Source organism: Perca fluviatilis, chromosome 3, assembly GCF_010015445.1.
Source record: "Perca fluviatilis chromosome 3, GENO_Pfluv_1.0, whole genome shotgun sequence".
Lineage (NCBI taxonomy): Eukaryota > Metazoa > Chordata > Actinopteri > Perciformes > Percidae > Perca > Perca fluviatilis.
The window spans coordinates 18215120-18227940 of record NC_053114.1 but is presented as its reverse complement, the minus strand read 5'-3'; the positions used below and the strand labels follow the sequence as shown (position 1 = coordinate 18227940).

Below are 12821 nucleotides of genomic sequence, written 5' to 3'. Positions count from 1 at the left end.
AATAATAAACAGGACTTTCTTCTGTTTTTAGTCACATATATGCACACTTTTCTCAGACTGCATTTTTTAGGCTTCTGCGGTCTTCTAACATGACATGCTGTCACTACATTTCTTGGCTGCATGTCAGTTGTTTTATGACTATTACATATCTCATCAGTCACCATCATCATGATAATCTTTAAGCTACTTTTTTCAACACTGTCACAATGTCTCTTAATATGTCGATCCTGGCAATTTAGAGTTTAGTGACCGTAACTAGAGCCAGTCAAAAGGGTCAATCGTAGTTAAATGTGAGACAAACCCACTAATAAAAATAATAATTTTTTTGAGGCAATGCTTCTATTTAGGCCAATACAGTAATTGTGTTAGGGGAAATATAAAAAAAAAAACATTAAAAGCAAACATTCTGGTGTAAATATGAACTAACATGACTTTATAAATAAAAACAACGGTGGGTTTAATCATCATGGCTAATGAACACTGAACTGAAGAAAAACAAGCAGATATTTGTACACGCATGTGGACTACTGACCTCACTCTGCTTCCTTTTCTTAGTAAAGATGTAACGGATCAAAGTCTCCTGAAGAACTTCCTGTTTGACCAGGAAATGCCAAAGACGTCGGGCTGGAAAGGACTGATGGTTCTTTGTCCTGAGAGAAAATATATGGACAAACATACGTTGGTCACTTATGAGGGCATCCACTTATGTCACGGTTTATTTTCATTTGAATGGAATACGATATGATCTGATTCGGCATGAATGACTGAAATCGGTTTTGTTATGTGAAACACATTTAAGCATTGGTGATGTGGAAAGGGCAAATAAAGCCAAAATGATTTCATTATTGTAGTTTCCTTTCCTCTGTATCATCTAATATAATCCACCTACTTAAACCATTTGGACTTTTGTGTGCTGTACAGTATTTAAATAACTTGTTTATTGGTCTAATTCTTGGGTGCATCATCTTTGATTGATCTATTTGTTAGTGAATAAATTGTACCTAGGTGGGCTCCTGAGCTACACTAAAGTTCTTTTGGAATATGAGTTAGTTTGTGTAAGTTAGCGTTAGTATTGCAGTGGTAGTACAGTAAACCTTTCATTTGTTGTCATTCACTCTTTCTAAAGTGGTGTTAATGTTAGGATTGCCATAATCTATTCTGAAGTCAAATAAAACGATGTAAAATGCTCTTGCTTACAGCCTTAGTGTGTGAGCGTGTGTCTATATTTTTGTACGTATGACTTAATACTCACTTGAAGGGCGTGTTGTCTGGCTCCAGCATGGCCTTGTGTCGGAGTATGGCGGGGCCACCTCCTGCGCTAAGGTCAGTAGGGTACGTGTTGATGTAGTTGGGAGGCGGCCCGTCAAAGCTGTTCATTCGCTCCAGCAGAAGCTGCTCCCAATTCTCTATAGTCTTTAACACAGCGTTGCTAAGAGGGGAGATGACTGGCAGGTCTGTGACACAAACACATATAGATTTACAGTATATACTCTGTACAGGCAGCAGCAACGACAATGAATTGTTTATTTATGTATATGTATACAAATGATTATCAAATTATACTGAAGTATTTCAATGTATCGTCTTAAAGAAGAGATCTTACTGTACTGTATATTAGATTTAAGGATCTGTTTGGGATCAATGGGGAGGACAGTGTGTACCTGTGAAGTCAAGGCCGGTGAGAGGGAGGAAGTTCTTGACGTTGTGATGAGCCAGTTTCACCATGACGAGGCGGATCAGAGCCCAACTATGTACCACACAGACAGACATGCAAGTTTAAAATCTAAAGCAAGGTCTCCGAATTACATGGCAGGAAAATAAAACAAGGTGAGCCCCACCTGTAGGAGTTGGGGTCAGAGTGCTCCGTTATCTGTGTGTCAGAAAGGAAGGCGTCATCATCATCTTCATCATCCTCTGCGCCGCTTTCGTCTGAGTCACACAGAGCATTGCTGTCTGACAGCGGCAGGAAGGGCTGAGAGGGAGGAAATAATGAGGGAAGAGAAAAAGTAAACGAAAAAGGCAGATGGAGAGTGAGAGATTGAGGAATAACTTATTAATAACCTTCAGAGCATGAGTCACAGATCTCATTAGTCGATTCCACATATGTGTAATTTAATGTCTTACTTTGGCCACAAAGTAGTCCCACATGCTCAGCTCTGGGGGAATGAACTTCTCCCTGTATGCGGGTCTCTCTGCGGGCACAGGAGGTGGGGTGGCTGGTGTTTCCTTTACAGGGCGTCCAGGAACAAGCATCCTCATGTTGAACCTACGTCTGTATCGGTCCACATCCTCTGCTGGGGGCTGAGGGGGAGCCACTGTGGGAGGAGAAGAACGAAGAGATGGTATCTTTCAAACACAATGAACTCTGATAAGGTCAGTTTGCAGCAGACTGCAGTATGCTGCACTTTTGTACAAATCATGAAGTCAAGCTGAGATTCATTTTAAAGCCAAAAAGAAGGTCAAGAAATAGATCAGGAGGAATTGAACTGCACCCACACTCTACACAGAGGACAGTATAGCATCCATCCACAACAGAGCTGAATAATAAACTTTTACTGTTAAAACTTTTAGTTCTACGACTTTGATGAGTCACAGCACTCAAAAGAAAATGTATAAGACTTGGAAAAGAAATCCAGAAAGCACAAATACAGACGTTTAAGATGGAAGCACAGGTCAAGACACACTAGGTTGTGCACAAACCTGCACCATTATCCTGGGTGACAAATTCTGGCATTGCACCAGACAAAACAAGACAAGACATAAACCAGAGTAGACAGTGCAGTTAGACACGGATACTACACAGACCATTACGTAATTGAATCAGTGTATATTTGATGGAGTGAGTGACACAAAATACACACAGAAAACACATCAAACGATGGCAAATTTGTTCAGCAGTCATGTGCTAAGCGTTTTCTTGTATCCACAGCACTTTAAGGGAGACAAACACAATGACATTGGTGACTGTAAGAGGTTTATTTTGTTTTAAAATGAGTGTTAATTGGAACATGATAGGGAGGCAACTGTAGCCCCTTGAACTGCAACCCTTATATTATCTAGACATTACCCGGAGGAGCTGTATGTAAGAACACAAATGTCTGAATCAGTTGGACCGGACATTAAACAGACTTTACCCTGCCAGCTCCCTAGCACACAGTCTGCGTAATGTCCGATTGCATCCATACTGTATATGAATAGAGGAGGTCATTGACCGGAGAATTCACAGCGACAGAGTGGGCATGTTGATGACATTTACAAAACAAACTGAAAATCCGAGGATGAAGAAGAAGGGTGATTTACACGAAGATGGCAACAAAAATGTCTAACTGGAACATCTGTCGGTAAGGGCGGGTACTGATTGTATATTTATTGTTTATGACCAAATAAAAAAAGACGGCTATGTGACCGCAGTGTAATCTGCGTCATGTCCTACCCTCTACCCAGGTGCCACCCCTTGCCTAAACCAAACAGGGAATTTCCAGTGGAAGCGCGTCTGACACGGACAATCTCCTGTCTTGTGCTACATGTCCCAGCTGATTTGTTCAACATTGTCCGGAGTTCATATGAGAAAACGTGTAACATTTGTGTATGGCTGTGTCTTTAAGACATGCATGTAATTCTGCAGGGGGAACTCAAAAGGACAGGGTTTTAACATTTGTCAAAGTGATTCCTATCAACGGGCTGGCATTTAAGATCCCCCTAACCAGCTCTAGAAAGGCTCTTGGCTGAGAGCTATCTTAGACTCTGCAGGGATATTGAGTCTAAATGCCAGCCCATATCTACCTCCCCCACAAATACAATGTGAGCACAGATTACTTTGGCGTTATGAATATGAATGAACAGTGTCAAGTTCAGTCAACACACTCATATACAGCACAGCTACTCAGGAAATAGATTAGTTTTTACAAATCTAAAAATCTGATGCAGACAGACAGCTATCACTCAAGAGCTAATATTAGTTTATGATACAGTTATTACCTCTACTACAAACTACTGATATACAGAAACTTTATTTTTTTTATTTAACTTTACAAACAAAACAGAACTAGTTATGCAGTTGCAGCTCTACAATAGTATTCTATTGTCTAATAGCCTCTCAAGGTGTACCTGGTTCAGTCTCAGATTCAGATTTAGTCTGAGAGGGCTGATCAGCCTTGGCCTCTGAACACTCCTTGCTAGGCCCAGCTGTTGCTTTGATGGCACAATAGGAATGACACAATGAGATGAGCATGGAGGACATTAACAACATGGACATGCAATGCAGTACACACAAACACACACACACAGACACAAACACACACAGCTGTTGGCTTATCATAACACAGAACACAGACGACAATGTCTTCATAGCATTAGTGAGCTTTGTTGTTTGTTATGGGCATTCAATAGTAGCTGCACGAGAGGGGGGGGTGGGTGGGCAAGTCAAGCATCTGCAACAACGCAAACCTGTACAATTACCATGCACTGCAATCCTGCAAACCAGCACTGCAATCCACCAGCCCAGTTACTCACAGCTGGCTTTAGTTGCTGGTGCCACAGTGCCCAACCCCTCTCCCCTTGAAACGGGAGGAGGGGGTCGTTTGGGGCGCAGGGTTTCAGTGGGGGTGGGAGTGGGGTTTGGGGTGAGGCTGCTCTGCTCGGGTCTTCCTGCCTCTTGAGAGTCCTCTGGCCTGGCTGCCTCAAAATCAGCTGGCACTGGGACACAGGGCAGAGGGCACACTCACACAAGACACTACAAAGCAGCAGCATCTTAGGAGCATCAACAGGACACAGCTAGGTGTATGTATACGGAACTATGTAGACAGGTTGGAGCCATGGGAGATCAGAAATAAGTCCGAATGTAGAAAGTCAACAGATGAAGTAGAAGAGGACAACGGCAAGAAAAGAGTATATGGACAGGGACAGATTATAAAGACCAGGAAGGCAGACAAAAGACAACAATGATGGTGATGATGGATATAAAGGTATTAGTAATAAAAAAAATAAAAAATAAAGTAATAATTCTACCTGGTGGGGCCTCAGGCCTCTTTGGCTTAATAACGACTTTGGCCCCTCCCCCAAAGACAGCGGCCCACATGCGGTTGTTGAGGGGATGTGCTGCAAGTCGGAAGAGTTCATTGCTGCTGTGAGTGCCCAGGCCATGAATGAGCAGTGCAAGATAAACGGCCATGACCCCTTCACACAACAGCACGTTGAGCCTCGGCTGGTCCTCCTCTCTGGCAGACGTCAACAGAGAAATCAGGGATGACACACCTGCAGAGCGAGGACACACATGCACGCAATATGGCATTTGAGTAAAAGATAGACACTCTATAACACGTCTTCGACAGAACAAAAACACTATCTCTGCACAATACAGAACCCATTTATGGAACATTTGCAAGATGGCGTGATCAGTCTCTGTCTTTCCGTTTCCTTCCCAGAGGCCATGAAGCTCCTATTATAGAACACCATCTGCCTCTCTGCATAAACACAGACTGCCTGCTTTGCTCTGCTCTCTGCTTTTTATATTCTCTCTGAATAATGTCTTTGATGCTCATGCATATGTAATTTGCCATGTCTCTGCATTATGTGAGGCTTCTAGAAAATTATCTCTCTTTAATCTCATTTAAACAATTCTTGAGAGTATAAAGACCAAAATGTGATTGAAGAGCCATCCCCCCGATAGCAAATTCTTTTAAATAGTATTTCTGCCTTTAGTAAAGAGTCTAACTCAATCTAACCCCAAAAATACCAGTGGTTGGTAACACAAGGACTGTTACCTGGCCACTGTGCAGGAGCAGAGTTGGGAGTTATATGTTCTTCAATGCTTTCTGTACGGAGTCGTTTCCTCTCACTGAGCAACAGGCCCTGGTACACCATCCCCGTGAACTGGTTGGTTTCTGTCTGGCTGCTGAAAAGCCAACAACAGAAAGGTAAACTGTGAGTCACAACAACCATAAAAACATGTAGAGTATGTTCAACATTGCAGGTCATTGGCTTTCTTTTCTAGAAGGAAATGAGTACATACATTTCAATCTCTTTGTTTGTGATAGATTCAGGGTGCGGTTAGCGAAGCTTAGGATCAAGAGCAAATTCCCCAACATGTTTAACTACTACTTTAACTTACAATCATGGTGTATAGGAGAGAGAAAATGGAGCAGTGAGATTGTACTTTGGGGAATAAATAGTGAAACCAATACAAACCAACAAAAAAAAAACGCCCCTATGGTGGTGGTAATGACATTTTTGTTTTCAGGAAGGCAAATACAATCTTGCAGAGACTGTTAGGCCTGTGGCACTGCACTGCAGAGGCTCAGTTACCTGTAGCTGTGGCTGTCACACAGTGCTTGATAGATGCAAGCAGACAGAGATGCTGCTAGAGTGTGCAGAGCATTCACCTGAGGGTGAAAGACAGACACATTTACCTTATTAAACATCAAAATGAACAACTTCAGATGACTGTAGAAAAAGGCTGCAGAGTCTATACTTAGTCTATATAAAGTTAGATTCTTATTTGAGTTCTGACCCGATCATCCATGATGTCAGGATGCGGCGGGGTCTCCATTAAGGTGACGGTGTGGAGGATGTCGTGGATGTGGTTGCTGAGGTGAAGAACTGGATTGGCTATGACCGTCTTGGTGGGGGCAATGCAAGCTGATAGCAGAGGCAGTGTAGTAGGCAGAGGCAGAGGAGACTGCAGCTGCTTAACTGTGGTCTCCTACAGAGTGAGACAGGAAGATGTAGATTTTATTTTAGCTGAAGAGAGACTTTTTTGTTGTTGCATTAATCCAGTAGAATTACATAACATATATATGTTTTTATGAGTGTGTATGTGCACCTGCTGGCTCTCCTGCAGAAGAAATAGAAGCTCCATGCGAACAGAGGTGACTCCTCCTCCCTTGGCTCCATGAAGGCTACAGTAGGACAGAAACACCCTCAGCAGGGCCTGGTTCTTCCTCAGCCACGCCTTGCGCCTCTCTGAGTGCTGCTGCTTGGCCTGAAGACGACGTCGCTCCATCTGGTGACGCTCGTAGGCCCCGGCCTCCGTGCGCTCCAGGGCATCGTCTGATATGTCCACTGATGCTGTACGCTCTCTCCAGCGCTCCACCTCTGAGTCCTCCTCCTTCCCCTCCACCTTTGTGTAAACACAGTTTATGTTGAATAACCATGGTCAACCAGGAAAAAACAACAAACAAGCGACTATAAAGTTGCATACATCACATCAAATATGATCAAAGTGTACCTTGTAGTTGCAGATTGTATGCATGGCTGCTATCTCCTTCTCTAACCAACTGTAGAGCTGAAAGCGGAGCTTCCCTCCATCCACCTCAAAGCCTGTGGCCAAAGTACGCAGCTCTGTCATCAGGATCTTCAGGCAGGCGCGGAACTTCAGCTGCTCTGCTATCACGTCCACCTCTGACTCACCCTGAAATATACGAAAGTAGAGTTTTAGGCAAAGGAGCACCTTGCAGACTCGCTGACCTTACAGGAGCATTCCTGTGAAGTCCAGAGTCTTCAGGGCTCCAAATTCGCAATTCAAGTCTTTCTACAGGCTTCCATGAATCAGATCTGTGTGCAGACTTCACCAAAAATCTATATATTTTTTTAACATTGTGAGGCTTTATTTTGCAAATTACTAATTTGAATTCCATTAAGAACCTGAGGGTCGATACCTCATTATTTGTCATATCTATAGCAACGACTGAAGTCTTACAGGAAGTCTTATCTCCTAATACATTTTAACCCTACTGTATATCCCAGTTAAATCAGCATAGAACATTTTGAGTCTGTGTTTGCTGTTCTAGTTAAGGAGAGACAGGCTGAAGTTTATAAATTAAAACTCAACAATAACTTTGCAATACCTTAGAAATAAGTTTCTAACTTTGTTATGTACTTAGAAATGTTTTTTAGTTTATATTTTAAAAAAGAGAACTCCTTAATGTTTCAAGTATGTATAATCATCCTATTCTACAAGCATTCCAGTAATTGTTCTAATGGATTATAGATATTCATAGGGACCACCTGACGTCACAGTGCTTTGTCGCCGCTATTTTTTTGTCCGGTCGCAGCTACGAAACCTACGTGAGCAACCACAACTACTAGAGGAGATGGATACGCGAAACACACTAGTACAATATGCCTGGCATATGCTGTGCTGTTGGCTGTAGTAACAGTCGTAAAAGAACCCCCGCACTACTATTTTATTCCATTCCAAAGGAGAAAGTTCGCCCGCAAACTTAAAGCAACAGAGGCGATATCTGGTCCCTGTTTAATCAGCCAGCCAACTCAAGCTAACATTTGCTTTGTAGAGATGGTAGGATTTCCTAAACTGAATAAATACCGCACATATAAAACACAAAACTGCTTTGCTAGCTCAATCGTGTTGTAACTAAGATATCTGCTGATATATATATTTTTTTAAATGGATAGATTTAGCTACTACACGTCCGCGAACTTAAAGCAACAGAGAGTTTAACATCAGTCAGCCAGTCAATTGAGCTAACGTTAGCTTTGTAGAGATCGTGGGGTTTCCCAAATTGAATAAATACCAAACATATAAACACAAAACTGCTTTGCTAGCTCAAATCTTGTTATAACTAAGATAACTGCTGATAACTGTTCTATCGACAGATTTAGCTTTTGATCGTCCGCGAAATTCACGTGTAGCAGCTGTTTTTAACATAGCGCCGTGTCACCGGCTCAGCTGAAGTGATCCAAACATTTCCAATAAGTTAACTCCAGAGCGATGTAACAAATTTAGCCGTTTAACCCATAGTTAATATTAATGGACAAAGCATCCAGTTCGGCGAAGTGCTGCAAATGCGGAAGTGCCTTAAACCTGCATTCTATCTGAATGGGGCAGCAGGGGGGGCGACACGTGCGGTTGCAAAAGGAGTTCGGTTTCTGTAGAAGTCTATGAGAAAGTGACCGACTTCTCACTTGATTTATTACCTCAGTAAACATTTTCATAATGAGTTTATGGTCTCAATCGCTAGTTTTTTAAGTCTTCTGCAACACAGAATGATGTTCATTTTTTGAATTATGGTCTCGTTGATTTTAAAATCGGCGATAAAGCAGGGGGTGTTTTAGGGCGTTGCTATGATGCGATTGACAGTGTGTAACGTGGCTCCTCCCTCACCCTTCCCTCTCCTCTAAAATCACATCCGCAACCAGGATGGCTGTACTCTTGAAAGCCTTCAGACTATCTCTGGTGTACAGGGATAGATTATGTACAAGGTAAAATACAGTTGGGGGTAATAAAGATGGATCACAACCAATAACCAATGTTTTTACCAAATAACGATGTATTTCTGTCTCATTTAGATAGCGCTGTTGCCATGACTGTATCTAAAAACTTCTGTCTCTGTAGCCTAGCTCTATCCCTGTGTCGGGAACAAATATGGCGGCGAGCATGTCGGAAGAGACGTCTTTGGTACCCATGAATATTATTCCTACCTGTGGGTCCTCTCTCTGCAGGTTGGGGCCGCCACTCCCTAAAACTTTGTCTTCTTTGGTCTCAGCCCCTGGTTTCTTCATGGTCAGACCATCATCATCCTCATCATCATCTTCCTTGTCCTCTTCCCAGTCCAGCTTCAGAATGTCTTCCTCCACCTTGACCAAAGGCTGGCTCCAGTCCAACCCACCCACACTATCATTTGCTCCCCAGGCATTGGCCGCAGGGGAGCCCCATTCCACGCCTCCCTGGGTGCCATTTTCCAGGGGTTGGCTCGAGTTCAAGTTGGCTTTGGATGAAGCTTTGCTGAGAGGTGAGGAGCTAGCTTTCTTGGTGACTTTGGGTATTTTGGAAAGCACTTCCAGAGCCAGAACTGGGCAGCCCACCTACAGAAGATTTAGATATGATTAAAACCATGACTAAACATTTACTATATAACATTCACATGTTTTCTTTTGTAATTAACATTTTATCAGTATGTAAAACAACTGTAATATAAGAGATAGATACAGTACTAGGTCCCAACTGTATCAGAATAACTGAGTGGACTGAGTGGCCATGTCTTTGATGAGCCCACCTTGAAGTGTGCATTGGCAGTAGTGAAGAACAGTTTGCGCTCTATGAGGTTGATCTCAACTGCGCTGCTTTTCTCAGCAGTGAGGCCCACAGTACCCTCTGGATTTGCAAAGTGGCGACGGATGATCAAAGGGTGTGTCCTCAGGTAGTTATAGAAACTAAACACCACAGGGTTGCAAGCTTTCACCATCACATCTATCACAGAGGGATGAAGAAAAGGAGAAAGACAAAGCCTTTACACAAAGCACACAATGCAAATACAGACCTGCCAACCTTGAAGAAATTTTATGAGTACACCCCCGCCCCCCCACTCCCCCGCGCGCACCAATCACCGACAGCCCACCGCCAATCACCAATGAGAAACCTATGAGATATTTAACAACATACTACATAATATAATTTCACCAATCAAGATTTATTAGTTACTTATTAGTAAGCGATATACAAGTAGACAAGGAAAATGTTATACAATTACTGCTATCACTCCTAACAATATGAATTGAAAACAAATGTTGTACAGGAGGCATAGCCCATAGGAAAAACTTCTTCCACCTGAAAATACATTGTTTGGCTCATCACTAACTTCAAGTTTACAATAAATTATTATTACTGTGTAGAGGAGTGGATGAACGACGGTCGCAGTAGTGAAACTACTATACAAATGTTTTCTTATATCCTGTCCAATATTTTGTGCCCATATATTTGTTAGTCTAACCAACAGGAGGCAGAGAGAGCTAATATCTAGAGCTTAGATATGCCTAAGTACTTCTGTGTTAAAGATGAGAGTCAGACCAGGTTAACATGTAGCCTTCTTCTGATTACTGAAGGGAAATTAAGTAGTTTAAGTAATGATTTACAACGTTAATCGTAAAAAAGCAACTTTAAATAGGCCTAAAGCAACTACTAAAAAAAAGCAGAGATTGAAGCCTGACAGAGACACAATTATAGGCTAATAAATAACATGGGTCAGATATTTTAGATATGCTTTTAAAAATTTGACATGGGTGACATTGCATTATGTCAGTTGCCATCACATCACATAAATAGCCTAACTGTTACCTTTATCTTACGTTAATCAGCACCTGGCCTTTCTAAAACCTTTTAGTTTTCTAGCCATTCCACCACTTTTCTAACTGCCCCCAACTAATGGGAAGGATGGCAGGTGTGATAGGCTAGCCTATTGACACCAGGTATGGGCAAGTTAATTCCAAAATGTAATACATTATTGATTACTAGTTGCTGTCATTTGAGAGTAATTAGTTATATTACAATATTACTGTTTCTGACTACTTTTGCGTTACTTTCACCAAAATAAAAGCGGGAGTATTCTTGGCAGGTAGCTTGTAAATTTCACCACGGGGTCAACAAAGTCTCATCTTTATCCACTTTAATACATCATAATTTATTCATATTATTTTGTATTATTAATATGCAGTGCAAAGTAACTAAAGCTATAAAATAAATAGTTAAGTAAAACGTTTAATAGCCTAGTTTACTCTGAATTGTGGTGGACTAGAAGTAGCCTAATAAGTAGGAGAAAATGAAAAATACCCAATTAAAATTGAATCAAAGTAGCCGACAGTAGTATACCGACGGCTATAGTTACTTTCCACCGCTGATAAAATTTAATATTAGCCTACGTGTAGCGAGACTAAACATTAATTCTCGACATGTGTCAGTTGCTCGGTCACATTGTTGTCGCCACTGACAGGACACAGATGTTGTCAGTTACCGTCTCTGGTCCTGGCTCTGACCACGGGGAACAGTGACGGGACAGCTCGCTTCAACGCAGCGTTAACAACTCCGGAAAATAATGTCCGTGTCGCAAATGTATCTCTGCAGTCAGTTCAACCACTGAATTGTAACGCGTTACTCCCATCATCCATTTGTTTTTAATATCATTATGTTTCGGGGGGTGGGGAGTATTTGTTTATGGGACTGTGTTCGTGACCTGTTGCCCCTTGGTGACTGATGTCGATGTCTGTCTTGCACACGGTGCAGAACGCGTACTGTCTACGTGAGGTAGCCTGGACATGTGGAGGAAAGGCCATCTCTCCTGTTAAGAAATCGTTCCGAACCTTTTTTTTTTGAGGCGGTTCAGCCATGACATGCAAGCCTACAGTTAACCGGACAGCCTGGCTTGCTGAGGCACTGTGACTGAATTGAATTAAACGCGCGAAGCATTTGGCTAGGAGGGGCAGGTGGGCGGAGGGTTAAAATGCAGCGCTCTGATTGGCCGAAAGCTTTTCACTCCTCTGCTCAGCGGCAGAATCAACGTCATAGATGTAGATTGCATAGAAACTGAAACCGGAGAAATGCGAGATGCAACAAAATGCGTACCTAGAGAGCAGCGAATCGTACAAGCGTACTTAAGGGTCAAAATGCATGCAGAGTACGCAAAATGTGTACATGTTGGCAGGTCTGCAAATAATGAGCAGAGGTTTTACAGGTTTTAGTGGATCTTGCTGGGCAATACAGAAATGTGCAACCAACTGACCAGGGTTCTCATCATCCTCTTTGGGTGTTCGTTCCAACAGTGTGTCCAGGGCTCGGGTATAATCCTTCATGATCCAGTAGGCTATGCTGCGGAGGAACGGGTCAGGGTGCAGTCTGGAACAGTGGTAACCACTTCCATCCTTGTTACAGCCCAGGACCTTCTCATAAAGGAGGCCTTGGCAGGTGGATGAATTCTCAAAGTCAGCCTCATACAGCCTTGCTACTATCATGGCTAACTGGAGATCCTCCATCTTCTCCAGCAACACCTACACAACATGGAACAGCAGATGACAGGTAAGACCGGATTAAATCT

General features: G+C 42.5%; 1 protein-coding gene across 7 annotated transcripts in view; it reads right to left on the bottom strand.

Moving 5' to 3' along the window:
- The window catches only part of dmxl2 (Dmx-like 2), a 50396-nt gene that overhangs the window by 8356 nt on the left and 29219 nt on the right, over window positions 1–12821 (bottom strand). For 3 of the 7 annotated variants that reach the window (XM_039795257.1, XM_039795258.1, XM_039795260.1), the window contains 15 exons: window positions 12510–12774; window positions 10014–10207; window positions 9439–9822; window positions 7226–7408; window positions 6821–7117; window positions 6509–6700; window positions 6304–6380; window positions 5763–5893; window positions 5008–5253; window positions 4108–4191; window positions 2125–2315; window positions 1839–1972; window positions 1662–1747; window positions 1253–1454; window positions 533–650 (listed from right to left, as the gene is read on the bottom strand). In XM_039795257.1, the coding sequence (XP_039651191.1) occupies window positions 533–650; window positions 1253–1454; window positions 1662–1747; window positions 1839–1972; window positions 2125–2315; window positions 4108–4191; window positions 5008–5253; window positions 5763–5893; window positions 6304–6380; window positions 6509–6700; window positions 6821–7117; window positions 7226–7408; window positions 9439–9822; window positions 10014–10207; window positions 12510–12774 (2784 nt within the window). Of the gene's footprint in view, window positions 1–532; window positions 651–1252; window positions 1455–1661; window positions 1748–1838; window positions 1973–2124; window positions 2316–4107; window positions 4192–4512; window positions 4696–5007; window positions 5254–5762; window positions 5894–6303; window positions 6381–6508; window positions 6701–6820; window positions 7118–7225; window positions 7409–9438; window positions 9823–10013; window positions 10208–12509; window positions 12775–12821 lie in introns of all 7 variants that reach the window. The other 4 variants (XM_039795262.1, XM_039795263.1, XM_039795259.1 and 1 more) reach the window with 2 other exon arrangements.